Below are 19,766 nucleotides of genomic sequence, written 5' to 3' on the forward strand. Positions count from 1 at the left end.
ACAATGTACACCGGACTACGGAGCGCATAAAGGGACAAACATCTTGCGCTTTTTGTTTTTATCTGCCTATTGAGGTAAACTTTGGATATGTACGACGTTGAGGCAGTTCTTCTGACATATTCGATTTATCCGTAATAATATATAAACATTAAATTAAAATAATAACATGCCAAAGTTAAAAAGGTCAATAATATGTAAGTAATAAAATTGAAATAAAATAAGTGTATTTAGGCCTTTTTATTTTTAATAAAAATTGATAAGAGGGGAGCCATCTTTTCTTGACATTCTCGACTTGGCATTAAACTTTTTAAGAAATATTAATTGGCAGTCTCAGTTACAGTCATGAAGTGGCATTATTACTACCATTATGGAGTACTAGCATGTTCTTATTTTTTTACTGTTCAATAGTTAAATGTGTAATGTTTTGGACTACACTGCACAGCACAGTGTCTCTATTAATGAAATACAATTCAAATAAATTATAGTTCAACTGTCAATTCATGTTAAAGGGGAGACTGAGATGATCTATTCATATTTAAGCATATCACAATTCCTACAGAAATTAGATTCAGTGCTGTATTATAAATAAATATAACAATTTACTTGATATATAGCGTGGAGGGGCCCCACACATTGCCTTTGCACAGAACCCGAGATTCTGTGCTACGCCCCTGTACGAGAGTACAAGAAATACACAACCCAAATTACCACTGTACTTTCCGGTTAGGTGTCTTAAAAGAACGTTTATTAAATTATAAATCAATGTCAAGATGTCCTCTCTCAATAACAATTTCCATCAAAGCCATCATTGAGGAGAAAGCATGAATATCTGTGGTTAAAGAGAACAGGATCAGTTATTTTGTATGTACATCTGTTCAAAAAAGACAATGCATGAGATACAAAACAAGCAGACTCTTTCAACAGAACTGACCTTGCTCCAACAATCCCAATGGTATTCTGCTATTCCCACCAAACACACATTTCAGATTTTCTAACTGAAAAACATCTTGGGTTTTAAGGGAAATGTTTCACTTTGGAATATTGTGAATTCACAAGAATGTTTCATCACTCCAGAAAACAAAGGCAGGACTATCTCATACACATGCTTTGAGAGTTAACCCACTTTGACGCACAAGAAACATCATAAACCTCAGAAAGTCTCAGAAACGAACATGATAGGCTATTGGTGAACTCAAACCACAGACCCCAATTCTGTAGAGATGCTTTTAGCTGTTCCATGGAAGCATTGAATTTACCACAGCCACATGTCAATTTTTTAAAACATTACTTAAAATGTTTTGTATTTCATCTATTGACATGAATAGTTATGCATTATGCAATGTAAATAAATTGTAACATGCATGTCATTGCCTATTTAAGACCATTGCACAACATACGGCACAGATACAAAACAGGTGATTTTAACAATTGATTAACTTTAAAAGATGTATATTTTCTGAGATGATATGACAGTACAGTAGTACAATGTTCTTTTGTATTTTAGTCTAACAAGGTTGGGGGATTATTCTTTAGGTCAAATATTCACACAAGGATAGTAAAACCTGAGATCCACATTGTTGGACCCAGCCAGCGGTCCAAATGAGAAAACAATTATAATAAACATGCTAAATGATGCTTATTTAAGGAAAAACAATAGTCTGTATGATAATTCAAGTTTACAGTACAGCTAGCTGTATATTAATGCAGAGATTTGAAAGCAACTCAATCAGAGTAATGCTTAAACAACATATTGTAGTGAAGGCCATGCATTTACATTTTCATTTGCATCCTTTATTACAGCTCAGACACTGTTTAACTCATAATACCAATGGGAATTCCCCATTTTGAGCACAAGCCACATTTTCTAGATCTGAAATGCAGATGTAAAGGTGAAGATGCATACACAAGGAAAGACTTTGAGGTTCAGAAGCGTCTACAGGTCAGGTCAAATGTTTACATTACTTTGAAAAAAAAAACATATTTAAGAAACTATAACAATTGATATAAAAATTAAGTCTCAAATTTGTGTACAACAACACGCACGTTTCAATTCATTATTTCCATCTTGTGTAATAACAGGTAGTACCATTCCACAAGAGACTATACATGTGAAAACCTTACAAGAATACGTTGAATTTTAATGTAATAAATCATTGTATTACAATAAGAGCCTGTTTTTGTCCACGATAAGCTGCTTGTTCTTGTTCACAATTCACAATGAAGCTCGCGCACAGAAATGAACGTTTTGACGCCCTTAAAGTGATACTTCACCATCATTTACTCACCTTCGAGTTGTTCCAAATGTGTATAAATGTCTTTGTTTTGATGAACACAGAAAAAGATATTTGGAAGAATGCTTATAACCAAACAGATCTCAACACCCATTGACTATAGGAAAAATTACTTTATCATTTTTTGTTCTGTTGAACACAAAAGACATTTTGAAGAATGTATGACAGCAAACAGTCCTGGGGCACTTTTGACTACCATTGTTTTTTTCCTTCTATGGTAGTCAATGGGTGTTGAGATCTGTTTGGTTAAAAGCATTCTTCCAAATATCTTTCTCTGTGTTCATCAGAACAAAGAAGTGTATACACATTTGGAACAACTCGAAGGTGAGTAAATGATGACAGAATTTTCATTTTTGGGTGAAGTATCCCTTTTAGGTTTGCAAAATTATATTTTACTCCTCGAGTGAACCACTTGTGTTGCATTCATTTTTTCACCTATATTCTGTTTCATAGCTGAACTGATGTACTCGTAATGTTTGTTCTAGAGGATTAAGGCATTCAATAAAGCTTTCTTGAGCTCTTTAATTAGTCATCCACTGCAACAACTTAATGGTTTAGTTTCCAAACAAAACATCTCCTATGAAAATAAAATGATCTTCACACATGATCTGGAGTTGGCATATTTCTGGTTTTGATTCTGGAGCCCTGAATACTTTAGAGCATTAGCCAGACAGCCACAATACCACAAGCCACAACTGCACTAATATTCACTTTGTAATTTTCAGATGGGTAGGGCAGGAAACATGACCATTGGTAAAGTTTGAGGCTTTCTGATGTGTGACATTGTGTCTTATTTAAAACAATAGAACAATACCCCAATACATACCAAACACTGGCATGCCTCTTTTTGACGTCTTTTTAACAGGCAGGTATTTTTGGATGCTTTAAACACACCTAATAGGGGGAGAATATTTTTAGGTCAGTTCTATTTGGAAAGTTATGTATATTTGACTACCCGTTGTTGGAAAGAGGGAAAGAACATCCAGTTTCTTGACTATAATAGTGGGGCATGTTGTCACACTATCTGGGGTAAGTTGTCACAGTGGAAGCTGTACAATAAAGGTTTATTACATTAAAGGGACAGTTGAAAAATGAAAATTCTGTAATCATTTACTCACTCTATCTTCTTTATATTACTCAAAATATCTTTTGTGTTCTGGCGAAGGAAGAAAGTCAAACAGTATCTAATTATTTAATATTTTAATTGTAAACTGTATATAAAAACACGACATATCATCTTTCTTCACCACCCAAACAGTGCGCAGCACAGGTGCCAGTGCGATTACAAAGAGAAAGTTACTGTGGATATAAAAAAGTTGATCGTGTCACGTTACATTCTGAAGTCTTTTTCTGAAAGTCGATTTGCTCTCGAAATCCAGACCTTTCCCCAAAGGAGACTAGCTATTTTCTTTGGCTCACCAATCCGACAAAGGTTTCTATCAATAGTCTTGATACAGGCTTGTGTAATATATAACTGGGTCCTCAGTCAACGGTTCCATCTCCAACATGGTCAAATATCCTCGAATTTCTACGACAGGGTGGGTTTCACATGACCCTATTCAGCTTGCGTGTGCAACTATATATTGTTTGGTCTCTAGAAGTTACTACAGAGGGTTTCAGATATCATAGTGTTCCTTATGTCAGCAGTCTTTCAGTAATGTACAAACTTACCACAGTATTGATCTCAGTATTGATCAATGCCTTAATGCGGCCATTACTTTCTTTCAGATAAACTTAGTGGAGAAACTTCAGATATGGCAATTAGGATTGTGTTTTGCCTTCGTGAAGCTTTGATATATACAGCCACTGAAAAATTAAGAGACCATTCCAACTTTTCATTTAATCTTCATTACTAGATGTATTGTGGTCATTCCAGTCCAGTGTCTGTTGAATTTCAACAAAATCAAACCTCAGCAGTGACATAAAGTCATCCAACAGCAATGTGAATGACTGACAGCATGACAAGACACATAAAAAAGTGACAAAAATCAAGGTTTTCACATAAAATATATATACTGTATATATTTGAACTTTCATTAATAAAAAAATATTAATGTTGTATTGCTTAAAAGTGAATATGAACTTGTTTTCTTTGCAGTATTTGAGGTCTGAAAAAAAGAGAGCAACTTTTCTGTTATTTTCACCTGTTCCTCCAGTTTTTATTTTCTGCAAATAAATAAGATTTTTATTTGAAATTTGGGAGAAATATTGTTAGTAGTGCAGGCATTTTGAGCAGTTACATCCATAAACGCCTCCTAAGTGAGATATTAAAAACATATCTGAATAGAAATTATTTGTATAATTATATAAAACAGAGTGAATTCTCATCAATGGAAGGCATTATTTATGAAATGTTAGGCTTCTTTTGGGGCTTCGAGCAGGGCTGGATTGGTAATCGGGCATACAGGGAATTTTCCCGGTGGGCCGATGTAGTTTTTGGGCCGAAACAGACGCATGGACCGGAGAGATGGAAGGATTAGAAGCGTGAATCGGGCACGTATGCACGGAACGCGAATGCAATTGCGAATCGGACATGTATGCAGGAAAGGCAATGACAGCAGCACAACCTACCACTCGCACCACGCCCCTCAACAAACCCAACCCCCCCCCCCCCCGTCGACACAAATGGTGGAGGGCCGAAGCTGGTCAAAAATGCCAGGGCCGAATTAAGGTTCCAGTCCAGCCCTGGCTTCGAGAGCTTATTATTGGTCAAGGTAAAAAAAAGACAATTTTCACAATAAATTAATCACAATAAAACTGATCGCAATAATAAACGTCACATGATAAAAGGGAAATTTAAGGATATATGAGTCCAATAGCTCAGAAACAGGCGGCCTATTACAACCCTTAAAGCAGCTAGAGAACATTGAATTAACCGTGCTGAAATACACCTGGCGAATTGGATTCAAGGTCAACGGCTGTATCTGAGCAAACAGTTACGTCTGACAGCAGTCCAACAATAAATTAAATTTAGATGACAGAACGTTTACAGGTTTCGTGTCATTTCCTGGTGCGTGTGGTGCGACAGACATCCGGGTTTGGCAAATGGCCAGTGCCATGACTACAGCTGACAAAACTTATGGTTTACATCTTCTTGACATCGAAACTATTAAAATATGGCCTATGTATTTAACTTTACCGAACAGGTCTTATCAAATGTTGTCACACAAGGCTGGATATATACGGTCTATGTAACAAGAAAGACACAAGCTGTATATTTTGCGGGATTAAGTGCATAAAGCGTCATGGGTTATTGTTACACAGGTCATATATGACATTTGGGTGGGTGTGTATGCGTGTAAATCGATTTCATTGTGAGTCTGTGTGTATATGGAAAGAAAATCACAATGGTTTTGTTATGTAAACTATTTGCTTTGGATTAAGTATCTAGTGTTTATTTCCAGAAGGAAAAGCTCTCATGAGACCACTCATGTCATCTGTCATTTTCCAGAGGAAAACTGCATCTCTGGGGTGTTTTTAACAGATATAGAATATCATTAAATGCATGTTTCCAAGTACAATCTGTCAGCCTTTCCCACTTTTTGTAATTTGTCCAACTATTACACATGGATTCCTGTGCAAAAAAGGAAGAATAACCCTTGTCCGTGTTTATGTTTTTGTTACTCAGCTGTTGTTCGGTGGTCTGGTGGACCAACAGCATTATTCATTTTTAACATGAATACAGCCATTAAAATGTATATAAAAATACTATACAGATGTTTATTTTATCCCAATTACAAACGTATTTTAGTAAAAATTTACTAAAAAGAAAAATGGTAACACTTAACAAGGTTGTATTTGTAAACAATTAGTTGATGCATTAGATAACATGAACTAACAATAATCAATACTTCCACAGCATTTATTAATCTTAGTTCATGTTAATATCAGCATTAACTAATACATATTTTAAATCGAATGCTGTAAATTAGTTAATGCACCATGAACTAATGTGCATATTGACATTAGCAAAGATTAATAAATGCTTAAAACTATATTGCTCATTCTTAGTTCATGTTTGCCTGGCAGAACCTTTGAATGGCCAAGGATCACCCAAGAAGCCATACTGTATGACTGACAAGTAAACCATCCAATCACGTTTCGTTTTGTGACACGTCATATATAGGGTGTGGAAATGTCTCCAGCCCACAGTAACAAACCGGTGTGCATTTACGAACATGTCTGTAACAACAACAAAGTTTATGAGTTTATGCCATGAACCTTGCACACTTTTTTTTTAGAATTTAGCGTTTAGTCGATTGTGATGAATTCTCATTGAAACCGAAGTAAAAGTTTTTCTCGCATAAATATAAATGTCTGAAGTTGAAAAAAAAATGCATTAACAAATAATCACACAAGGGTTCATGTCATCCTGCACAATACAGTATTGAAAAAGGCTGTCAAAAATAATTGAGTTTATGATGCATTGCGATGTAGATGCAAACGCTTACTGCATCGATGCATAAAATCAAATAACTGATTATTAAAACATGCAATTAAGCATCATATGTGCCAGTGGTTACTGTTTATTAGTTTCGCATTCATACTGAAGGTCTGGGAACTTTGGCCGCATTCTTTGGTCAAGGCCCACCCAAGAGGCCTTATGACTGACAGGTAAAGCAACCAATCACGTTTAGTTTTGTGCACGTCATGTTTTGAGGCGCGGAAATGTCCCCACAAAAACAGACCGGTGTACATTCACGAACGTGCCAAGAGTTAACAGCGAAAACAATGTTTATGAGTTTATGCCGTGATCTTCGCATACTTTTAAGAATTTAGCATTTAGTCGATCGTGCTGAATTCTTATTGCAACCGATGTAAACACGACAGCTTACTTCTTCGTTCAGATGGCTTCGTGTTGTTTCCAGGCGGACCGTTAAAGAACGTGACACGCATGTCTCTAGGAAATCCTGTAAAATTCAACCAATCAGATGACGACTTGAAAAGTGCTGAAGTGTTTCCAGAAAAGTGTGCCTTCTGCATCAGATGTTCAGCCAACGGTCCGTGGGCGTGACGTCTGAGGCTGAGACTACTGTTAAAATAGAAAGCACTCCAAAGACATGTTAAAGACGCCACACTGCATTTAAAATGTCTCCTCACGTTATCAAAGAAGCACGTGACATACTAATCGTAATCGAATCGTGAGACCAGTGACGATTCACACCCCTAACTGAAACCGCTGATCTAAAAAAAACTGGATGCTCATGACATCATAACACTGAAGCCCCAGCACCGCCATATTGATCCACCCATAGAAATTTATCTAATGTAAATATTGCCCATCCTTTTACCCTTTTTATACGCTAAATCTGCCTGTTCAGTGTTACAATGCAAATGTCCTAGCGGCTCTGAGGTGCTGGGATTGTTTTTTTTGTGTGTCTATGTGTGTTGCTTTGCAGTTCGGATTGGCTGCTAGAATCCTGATAGGTGATAATTGATTTGAACAATAATATTACAATAGGCAGTTTAAAATACCTTGAAAAATTCCACATAACATAAGCATAATTACTTAAATTTTTCTGAAATTTGATTCATTTTCTATCAATAAGTGACGATTAAGAATGCTCTAACACAACTCTTGCTTATGGAGAGCCAGTGTAAACAAAACCAATGATGGGAGGAATGTACTGTATATATCTTGTCTATGTATAGCATGCAGTTATCTATAATGCAATCAATAAATGAAAAGCTACCCGGCACCAGCTGTATATGAAAGTGTTGCCATTGATGACACTGAATATATCAAGATACCACAATAATACCATATATCGCAATGAAAGACTGAGCAGTTATTGTGGTGTGAAACATCTATACTGTCACATGCCTATATTCTAGTTACTATATATGCTTGTTTGCTTATATCGAAAATGAAAAATCATAAACCTAATGTCTTGGAAACACAATAGCACACCTTTCCTCGAAATCTGCACATTTTTGAGAGTCATTCATCTCTGTAACAAAAAATAGTACAAGGACGAGTCAAGTGTCTGTAATATTTAGATTAGGGGTTGGTGCACATTTAATAGTAATGCTTGCCTCAACAAAGATGGTTAATAATTAGGTTAAGCATTAAGCTTATATACACAAACATAAAGTTTCTCTTCATTTATTCCACCTGTTTTAAAATATACCAAAATAACACCAAAAACACCACGGATCTATTTTTGTTTTGAACTGTTACATGAAAAGCAGGGTTGGTCTAATCCAGTTACCCAGGGTTGTCAGGTTTGTAGCACGCCTCCACATAAAAAAGACAATACTGACGGTGTGCTAAATCAACACATCAACTGACATTTGGAGTTATCATTCAGAAATAATAGCCTTTGTTATGCAATTCAGAACTGAAAAGCAGAGTTGATCCCAGATCCCTTTGGGGGAGGTACACGCCCAGTGACTACACGTAACAAACACATTTGACCTACAGCTCGCTGAGTAGGCAGCAGGTAAAAATGAGCTTACAAACGCTCAGATATTTTTGTCCACAGCTGACTAATTCCTAAAAAAGCGCTTGTGTTTTGTGAATCATATGAACTGTGGTTTCGTTGGGGGGATGCAAACAAAAAGGTTTAGTTTTAGATTTAAAAAATGACTAAGAAATATAGAAATTACTATAGATACCAAACAATAAACAATTGTAAATCCACAAATGCAAATAATTTACTGTCAGATTACACATTAGAAACTTAGATGACCTTTAAAAGGTCGATGACATCAATATTTGACATTCAGTTAGTCTATTGAAAACTAAGTCAGTCAATTTAACACACTGAAATTGATCATAAAAATAATGTGATGAAATATGTCTCATGAGCAAGGGTCTGTTCCTGCGTTTAAAGACAGCTAGATGGAGCGGAACAAACTGGAGCGGGACGCAGGGGTCAGAAGACACGCTTTTAAATGATGAACTTTTGACTTGGTGTGAGGTGCTAAAAAAACCCGCAATGACTAAAGTCGTCTGTCTGACCAGCGATTTAAAAATAGCGTAAAAACTCCAGTGTAGTTGAATGAAACTGAAATGAAAGAATACCAAAATAATAAATAATATATTCACTTAAACCGACTTTTGGTAATGTCTTGTCAATTATTTACACATCTGACACAACAATAAATTATCTTCATTCTCAGCATTTTGCTTGTAGTCAATGTGTCTCATGTACAGCTGCTTTGTAACAATGAAAATTGTAAAAGTGCTATATAAATAAAGTTGAGTTGAGTTGAGTTGAGCATACATCAGCATATCGCTGCTGTCCTTATGAAACCTTGTACCTCCATATTTTGTGATAATAAATCATTTTTATTAGTCACCCTTTATGTTTGTCACTGGGTTTTGCCAATATCTAACCAATAAAAGTATAAAAAGTGCTTGTCAACTTTGACAACACAGTATTTAAAATTTAAAAAGTACAGTGTTCATTTTCCTTTCCTGAAAAATTGTGAATTTGGACATACAAGGTTTTGGTAGGACAGCAACGATATCATGAAATGAATTCGTATTAAATGCATTTGATTAACAGCACATCTGATGGTGCAATTAGGTCCACCTGGGAAGTTCGTATTTTCGAGGAGGATAGTCGTAATAATGTCTTCAGGTGCGTTCAAGTCAATTTGGTTGCAGCAAGATGGTGGTGTACCTTCTCTTAATGACGATATTAAAACTTTTAGATTCCAAAGAAGTAAAAAATCTAACAATTTCTTTTACATAGACATTTACAACTTAGGCTAACCGATTTTCTTAGTTTTTATTAACTACATACAGTAAATAAAAAAAGCTACATATAAAACCAAATAAAAATGAAATCAGCTTCTGAGAAGAATCATTCTACAGTATTTAAGAATCATATGTGTTTTCTCACAGACACACCCCCAACTGGGGAACTCGAGATGGGAAATGTTTCCCAGTCGTAATTAGGACATTGTGCTCGTAAATATTTCGTAATTTATTTCCAACGTGACTTGAACGCAAGTCCGCACCATCAATACTGCCCTGCAAATGCAAAAGGCAGTAACTTCATCTTTGGTCAAAAATAAGTTATTGATATTTTTGAGACATTCAAGACCTCCTTTATCATGTGGATAAGTATCTTGAGTAAATTATGCTGTTTTCCTACTACGGTCGTCAATGGGGGGAAAAATCTGTCTGGTTATAAGCATTCTTCCAAATATCTTCCTCTGTGTTCATCAGAACAAAGAAATTTATACAGATTTGATCTAACCCTAACTCGAAGGTGAGTAAATGATGACAGAATTGTCATTTTTGGGTGAAGCGAGTAGTCTCTAGCAATAAGGTCTTTTGCCTTTGTAGGGCAGAATGCATGAAGTAAACAAATTAAGAGATTGAAATTTATTCAAGGATTTACTTCAATCTGGGTTGGAGGAAGCATTTCAGAGCGTAAAACCAGTACTTACAGTCAGAGGTAAGGAGCAAATGACGAAGATGAAGGTCATGGAGGCCAACAGCAGCAGATGGTCCATCTCTTCTTCTCCCTGTCCAAACCAGGTGCTCAGCCTCCTCTTGCGTCCGGCCGACACCACCGAACCCCGGCGAGTCACCTGACTCCGGTGCATGCGGCACAGGCTAACAATGACCGAACCGTTACACAAGAAAACTATGGCGATTAGGAGCGCCATCAGCATTGCGTAGGACAGCGAAAAGGCCAGAGTTCTTCTCTCCTCATCTTCGCCTTCACCCTCCGCTTCCATCTTGATAAAACACCACGTTCCAGGACAGTACTGCTTGTGTCGTCCGTATCCAAAAAAAGGCAGCAAGCAGAAAGCAAATGTGAAGAGATATATGAGGAACAGGCTGATCTTAGCGAAGCTTCGCCGTACGTGTTTGGAGTAAAAATATGGGTGGCTTATAGCGAGGCATCGTTCGACAGCCATCGCGCACAGAATGAGCATAGAAGCAAGGCCGAAGAACGTCATGGCGAAGGCGAAGAGTCCGCACAGCCAATGATTTCCCGTAAGGCCCACCAGGGATGTGCTTTGAGCGTAGCAAACGAAAACAGGTGGGCTGAGTAAACACGTTCCCAACAGATCTGTCAGAGCGAGTCCCGTCACGAGAATGCAGAAGACCGAGGACTTGGTGCGACGCTCCTTCTGGTGGACCCCCAGGATGGCCAGAGCAACCAGGTTGCCAACTACTCCAGCAATGAACATGATAGTGCTCATCACCGGGTTCCCGTTCACGTCTATTCGAGTGATGTTCTCACAGGACTTGTTTGAAAGCATGTTGGAACTGCTTTGCACTTACACCCGATCCCTGAGGCTGGGATCTGGCAGAGGCCAGATTTTTTTGTCTATTGTACAGTTTTTCTTCTTTGAGAATGCAAATAATCTGTAAGGAAAAAATACATATTTTGTTAAGATTCAATGATTTCTATCACAGTTGCTTATAGCAGATGTTTACTGTGAAGACACAAATTAGGAAATGTTCAGAGTTTGGTTTTGTTATTGTCTTATATTGAACATAACCCTAAATACTTAAAAAATTGCCTGTTATCATTTATTCAACCCATGATTATTTCTTCTGCGGAACACAAAAGAAGATATTTTGAAAAATATCTCAGTGGTTTTGAGTTCATACAATGGAAGTCAATGGGAGCCGATGTTGTTTCGTTACCAACATTCTTCAAAATGTCTTTTTTGTGTTTTGTGAAAGAAAGTCATGATTGGAATAACATGAGGTTGAGTAAATGATGAATTATTTTATTTTTTTTGGGGGGGGGCTGTCCCTTTAAGGCAACAGTGTATATGTAACTGTAGTGGTGTAGAGATTGTTTTTGTTATAGCCTATGTAACGTATACAGAAGACCACATTGAAAACTTTGTTTTGCTTGAACATAAAAGTAAACAGCATTTTTTATGTGAAATGTGAAAAGGGACAAGATGGAAAGGAAAATATTATAATTCATTCTGTATGAAATACGAAATATTTAAAGTAAAATGCAAGCAAATTAGTGACGTTGATCATGTTCAGATTTCTTTGCACAAGATGCATTTAGTAACAAATAATGCTGAAAAACATAGATTATACATTTTTATCAGCATGTGTGTTCCTGGGAGTAGGCTAGATGGCATAACTAAATAAAAAACTTGTAGGCTATTCCATAAAAAAAGCAAAACCGAACACCTAGTGTCGTGGGAAAAAAGCATTACGTTGAATATAAAGTGAGCGCGTACCTGTCCGCGTAATGTCCATGTCACTGATGCGCTGCGTCCATTAACTTCTGAACTCAAGTCTGTCACTCCAAACACAACATTTTAATGCGAACTTCATGTGCCATGTCCTCGGGCTTCCGTTTCTTCTACTTCTATACGTTCACAAACAGTTGTAAATTGGATTACTTGCCCGTCCAGTTCCCGCTCCCACTGGTTTTACAACGTTCAAATACAAAACAACTCCAGAGTGTATTACGGAGACAGCAATTTAACCTATTCGCCTCTAAGGTAATAATTTTCTTCTTGCTGTCTACAGTTTCTTGAAGTCCCTGCAGCTCGATGTCAAGGTAGACTACAATGACTCAATAACCCTCCTGTGGCTGACAGATAAACGGCGCGCGCGCGAGAGAGAGAGAGAGAGAGAGGGGAGGGGCAGTTCGCATTTGACAGCCTTCACTTATGTGTTCGGTTATTCAACATTTTATTGATTTGCATAAAATAAAAACGTTTTATGGTACTTAACTGACCTTACAAATGAATATTGCTACAACATCCAAACCTGATGTTTTTTTTCGAAATGTCAAGAGAGAAATCTAAGTGTTTTCCTTCAACCTCATATTTTTGATGTAAACAGACTTAGGCCTACTTCTAACCTATGCTTCAAAGGACCTGTTTTGTCTCCAGAGACCTGCAGAAAGCAGGATAAACGTGTGTTTGTTTTGTGAAGGCAAGGAAAGGGAGAGATTATTGTGGTCTGAGATTAAATTAACTCGCATGCTTTCCATAACTCTTCTGCTTGTATAAAACCATAGACAGCCAAAATCAGCACACTGACTGTGTTATCCAGCCATTAATGTAAATGAATACAACATCCAAGTCTAAAATTAGATTGACACAGTAGTGTGTGTGTGCGTGTGTTCAGTGTGTATATATAGCTCATATTGACATTGATTGTTTTTGTCCATCAGCATGCATTATAAATCTTTGAAAAGTACCCTGGAGCCATGGGAAATAACTATATAGCACTTTTCTACAGGAAACAGATGCAATTCTTTCCTTTTAGACTTAATGGCTTATCCCCCCATCCCATTACACATGGTTCTGCTGCTTACAGTACAGATTTTACTCGGTATCATATTCTCTTGTCCTGGAGATGAATCATGTCGAAGTCGCAGTTTAACACAAGTATGAAATAAATCAAAAGAAATATATGCGAATAACGAAAAATTACAAATAAGATCTTTTTAATATTTCTGTTTGTCCCAGGCAACTATTACAAATAAGGGTCAGACTGAGTTCAGATGTCCTCATACAAAGTCCAGTGTTCAATAACTAATTTCTCATCACATTTTTCCAAGACCAAATGTGCTATCCCACTTCGCTTTACTATTATGGAGTCAACAACGGTCTCATTTAGATCTATTTATATTTCTCTTAAGGAATTTTGAGACAAAGTTGATACCTAAATGAAACATGAGAGCTCAATACATTTGACAGAGCTATGACAAAGCAACTTCTAAGACAGGGCTACTAGGGGACCGCCAATCATCTTTACCTGGCCCGCCTTAACATTTCAAATAAGTGGACTTTAAGAACGGTGTGCTTTAAGAAATGCACGTCGATCTTGAGACGCAACCTCTTTGAAAGTCCCAAACGCTGATACATTCAATGCAAAAGTAATTTCAGCGGCTCATAACGATATACTGAGGTCTTATAAAGCGATTTGATCGGTCTGTCCAAGAAACGTAATTATTTACAATGTTATCATCGGCAATCCACAGCGACAGGCAGTCGGGTTGAGCACGCGATAGGTCGCGGTCCAAAACGCGTCTTGTGCCCTTGAATGTAACTGCAGGAAGGATACACCACGTGAACGATTGTCTCAGATATGGGAAAACTGTGTTGTTTTTATTACTGCATTCATTATGTATGATTTAAAAGGATAAAAAAACATCTGTTCATCTCCCTCCATAACTCAAACTGCAAAGGATCTGCCCTTCTAAGTGCGTAGGGAAAATGAATAAGATTGTAATTCACCCTAAGATGTTATAATAGCGTTCAGTTTTTTGCACACATCAATTGATTCGCTTAATCGCTTTAAGGCCAGTTTAACGTCACAAGAGGCAGGGATTACTTTTGCGCTGAATGTATAGTGAGTTGAGATGACTTTCATTAATCCAAGCAAATATCTTCATAACTATCTTCTTGAAAAACAATGCCACCCCCACACCTTGGATGGACTGGGGGTGAGTAAATTAACAGCAGGGCAATTCCGCGAAAATGTCAACCTAGCCACGAAAAAATTAAGTTTTTACCAGCGGTTTTTACTATGGTAACAGCACAGATTTTTAACATTTGGTGGTTCAAATACCCATGTGAGATCTCTCTTCAAATTTGTAAAGCATTTGTTTTATTTTTAGTGCATGATTTTTCATAGTCAGGTAAGTGCCATTTTCAGGATTGTCACATCCATAACGCTACATATTCCTCATAAATGGACACATGAAAATGAATATAAAGTAACTATTTTATGTTCTATAAAGAGGCATCCCTTCTCCATTCATTGGGTATTATTGCTTCAGGATTGTGCATTTTATTTGACAGAAATCCTACAAAGTTTATCGTCTCACAAAAACCGCGTCCTTTTTTTGTCACATCCATAAAGCATGTTTATTTCCCTTTTTTAAATATTTTTTTATTCATAGACTGACATTTTTTGATGTTTAGACTCTATCACAAGTGTTCAGTAAAATATAAACAGATGGTTCAATATAATCATAACAAATTCATTCTCTGAGCATTTTTATGTCACGTCCAAAACGCAAAATGTCACGTCCATAACGCTGGAATTGCCCATGCAATTTTATTTTAGGGTAAACTAACTCGTCAAGGAATATAAGAAAAAAATAAAAAGACAATAGGCCTATCTCTTTTAATTAAATATCATGAAAAGGAAAAAATACTGGATGCAATATTTGTGTGCATGTTTTAATATATGACCTATAAGTAACAGCAACAAAAACAGTATAAAATAAACAAAATGCAATAAATGACAGAAATACAAAATAACAGATGAGAATATGGTGAAAACTGGCCCACATCCTATATACTTTTGGAATCTGGCCCTCAAATAAAAGTAGTTGAAGAACCGTATTCTAAGGCATGGATAATACTGTACAATGCTAAAAATATTTATCTAAGAAATATCTAAATAACAAAATGAGTGGTTAAATCACAACTGTACTGTATTTCAGTGCCAATCCTAGACGTCTGGGGGCCCTATGCAAACTTTTGTGAGGGGCCCTTGTCATAAAAGTTAAAATTAGATGAGCATAACTGTAAACTATAAGAAATAAAATGATAAATCAATTAACACACTTAAACAAATTAAAACTGAAAGACAAAAAACCTTAAACTGACAGTAAGAACAATTAAGTATAAATTAAATTCACCTGGTCCGCATTCGTGAGGGGGACGAGTGGAAGACGGCATTCAATACACCATCGGTACATTATGAGTATTTGGTACTCCCTTTTGGTTTGACCCAGGGGCGTAGCAAGCTTTTCAAAAGTGCGGGGGATGGATGTGGCTTGTTTGTTAACAATAAAAACGATGAATACAATGACAGAAGGGTACAAAAGGTATAACATACAAGATAAAAAAAGCTTCCCATTTAAATGAGTGATACTATAAAAGTATAAAAACACACTCGGTGGTAAGCTTGATAGTGACATGGGTCTGACAGGATTGTGACTGAGACTGCTAAATTTTGCTTACTTGCGCCTTGAAAAGGGGGATATAAAAAACAGGGATATAAAAAACAACAAAGAAAAAACGCACAAAGCTTTTTCTCTGGTGGTATAAATAATGTAACAATTTACTGTTTTTAAACATTAAAATAATATACACTTTTCTTTCATAGTTCTTCAACAGGTATGCAAACAATGACATAATTTCTCACTTTTTTCTCCTCAACAGGTACAATCAAACACAACAGGTAAGTATCCACAAAAGTATACAGCTAATCAACAAACAATGCTCAAAATATCAAAATCAATTGCACTGGAAAAAACCCATAAATACACTGCTTAACAATGACAATTTGTCCCTCCTCCTCGTCAATTCCCTACCTTCTTCATCACAGTTACTTTATACATTGCATGCCACATACATAACCGAATTTAGCTAGCTGCTGAAAAATATCCCAATTAGCAATTAGCATTAGTCTAAAAAACGAAATATAATACAGAAAACACTCGACATGTCAACAAAACATAAACAGAACATCTTCCCAAACACATATCAAGCTTATTTAAAAACCTCGAAAGCATAAACACTCATTTAAAGTACCTGGAAAAGGGAGATGTAAATAACCATAACCAAAAGTTCCCACCTCCTCAGCACGAGCTGACCGATAAATCTAACACACCAAGAAAGGCGGGAATTATGGCAGAACAGCCAATCATCAGCCGGTCACACCCAAAGCCGGTGTCATGTTTGAGAGGGAGGGGAGAGGAGGCAGCCGCAGTGAGCGCAGACACAGAGCGGCCAGAGAAACGGAGGAGCGACTGCTGTAAGGCGTTTGTGCAAAACTGCGGAAAAAATGCAGAAAAAGTGCGGGTGTTGAACCCTCTCACCGGGAAAAGTGTGGGTGTTAAAACAGCGCCTACTTCAAAATCAACTATTTGTCAAGGCGGAGAAGTGCGAATTCCACAGCGATACCGTCTCATTCCTTGGCCATATCATTTCGCCCAAAGGCATTGAAAAAGATCCTGCTAAGATCAAAGCCGTCGCCGAGTGACCCATGCCCGACTCACGCAAAGCCCTACAGCGGTTCCTGGGTTTTGCCAATTTTTACCGGCGATTTATCCGGTGGTTCGGCCAAGTGGCCGCGTCGCTTACAGCATTGACCTCCACCAAGGTTCCATTCAAATGGAACTCCCAAGCCCAGGTAGCCTTTGATATTCTCACGTCCCGTTTTGTCTCTGCACCTGTGCTTTGTCTTCCAGATCCTGAACGGCAGTTTATTGTCGAGGTCGATGCTTCTGATGTCGGGATAGGCGCGGTTTTGTCTCAGAGCTCCGGTGTTGTGCCGAGAAATGCACCCCTGCCAGATTATGCACCTCCTCCAATAACACGATGTCCGATTAGCTAATTCTAACCCCTCCCCACACCTAATCCTAATCCTAACCCCTCCCCTAACACCTAATCCTCACCCTAACCATTGTGGGAAGGGTGGGTGCATAATCTGGCAGGGGTGCATTTCTCGGCATTACACCGGCCGGGTTCCAAGAACGTCAAACCTTTGTATATACAATCGCATTTGTAAATTTTAGTACGATTTAGAGGTTTAGGGGTGGGGCTTCAGTCATTTGCTTCAACCAGTTTTGCACGACTGGTTCCCTCGACAGAAAGCCTATGCATTTTTCCCAAATCGCAAAAATAAGATCTGTGATTAACAAAAATTTATGATGTTTACACATTTTGTCTACCAAGATAATCTTTTGAAGCCTAAATACAGTACAATCAGCAGAAGTAAAATGCTAACATGAGGCTATAAACAGACAACAGTACGGTACGGTCGCTCGATGTCAACTTCACCACCACGAAGACTCCTACAACTTTTTCAAACTTTATTAAAAACATGTTCCCTGGAAGTTATTACTCCATTAATGAATCTCCATTTACGTTTTTAGAGATTTGTGTCCATGTTTGTGAGATTTATATGAGCGATGACGTGTAACGTCCCCATGCACGCCAAAGGAGGACTTCACTTAAAGCAAATTGTTAGCAACCGCCGTTTTTAAGACACAATAAAGGTATAAAATCACAAGCAGGTTATAACTGGTGTGTTTTATGTCATATAACACCTTAACCACAGACCCTATTTCAGGCGATTTACCAAAAACCCATAAAAAAAAAACCCCATAGACTTTGGGGCGATGGAACCGGAAGTGCTAAAATGCTAACTCGCTTTCGGGGTTTGCATACAAAAAATATGTCATCTCTGAGGTACTCTATGGCAACTAAAATTACATATTTTAGACAACATATTTGAAGTGTAATTTAATTTTTTTGCCTGATTCCCGTTTGTTTACATAGAGAGGTCACGGTTTATGACAAATACTGCAGCCAGCCACCAGGGGGTGATGGTTTATTTCTAATAAAAAATAGTTTTCTTTTCTGGTCATACAAAATATTCCAGCAGTTAAAAATATTTTAATGGCTCAATGCTACAGTTGTCCAATCAGAATGAAGTACTACAGAGAGCCGTTTGATCTGATACATGCACCTCACACGTCATTAGGCTGAAAGGTCAAAATTGTGTCTGCATATTTAATACGTTAAAAACAATTGCTTATTTTAGTGTACAAAACCAAAATGTGGTTTAAATTGGAGTGTCTGAAAATGATGTAAAGGCCTAGTGTTTCAGTCACAAATGTCTGTGGGAAGCCAGATTAATTTTAAGGTAATATTGATTTGCAGGGCGAATCTGGATTGATGTTCAGTCTGAAACAGATATGACAGAATTTTGTAAAGGGATAATTCAAAACTCTTTCCATTAAGCAGCTAATTCACCAGACATGTTTGGGCTTGTGTCTTAAAAACTGGATTCAGATTTTTAGAAGTTCTTCAAGCGAGTTACAGTGACTTACAGTGCATTCTGGATTTACATTTTATTAGTACATGCATTCCCTGGGTTCGAACCCATGACCTTGGTGTTACTAGTGCAAAACTTTTCATCTGAGCTACAGGAAATAAGTATTAAAAAATGCTTTAAAACTAACAGGAATGTAGTTTGACTTGTTAGTTCATGACTCAACTATTTAAAGATGAAATGAAATAGTTTGGAGGACACTATATAGGAACATCCAGATGCATAACACACATTTTTTTTCCCCCTTGTGCACAATCATGTGAAGTTGTTGAATCGTGTTTGTAAACATCTGCATATGAGAAACGCTGGAGTTGATTGTCACAAATAAATTGCTTCCCACCACAACATTTGATTTACATTTGACATGATTAAATCCATGTTGGATTGTCAACTGCAGCGAAAAATTAAAACACTAAACCACAATGCCAGAACGTTCTGATACCAGTGACCCGATACCTATAATTAACTTTCTACTTTCATAATGTACTGCGGCCACCAAAATGTTTATTTATATTCTAAGGATAAATGTTAATTGATGAGATTCTTGTTCATACTCAGATGTATTTAAATACCTTTGAAAAAAAAGTAATGTATTTAAATGTGTTTAATCTTAGAATTTTTGTATTTTCAAACTAAAATACTTTTTGCCAATCAAC

The 19,766-nt window shown here is 37.1% G+C and overlaps 1 protein-coding gene across 2 annotated transcripts in view; it reads right to left on the minus strand.

Moving 5' to 3' along the window:
* ptgir (prostaglandin I2 receptor) overlaps nucleotides 1–12,795 on the minus strand; it is a 33,006-nt gene extending 20,211 nt beyond the window's left edge. For both annotated transcript variants that reach the window (XR_008964302.1, XM_057351208.1), the window contains exons 1-2: nucleotides 12,474–12,795; nucleotides 10,698–11,628 (exon numbers count right to left, since the gene is read on the minus strand). Coding sequence is in view for 1 of the 2 variants with exons in the window: in XM_057351208.1 (XP_057207191.1) it covers nucleotides 10,698–11,522 (825 nt within the window). In the remaining variant the exon portion in view is untranslated. The remainder of the gene's footprint in view (nucleotides 1–10,697; nucleotides 11,629–12,473) is intronic.
* Nucleotides 12,796–19,766: the final 6,971 nt, after the last annotated feature.

The sequence above is a fragment of the Triplophysa rosa genome, linkage group LG14 (genome assembly GCF_024868665.1).
Source record: "Triplophysa rosa linkage group LG14, Trosa_1v2, whole genome shotgun sequence".
NCBI lineage: Eukaryota > Metazoa > Chordata > Actinopteri > Cypriniformes > Nemacheilidae > Triplophysa > Triplophysa rosa.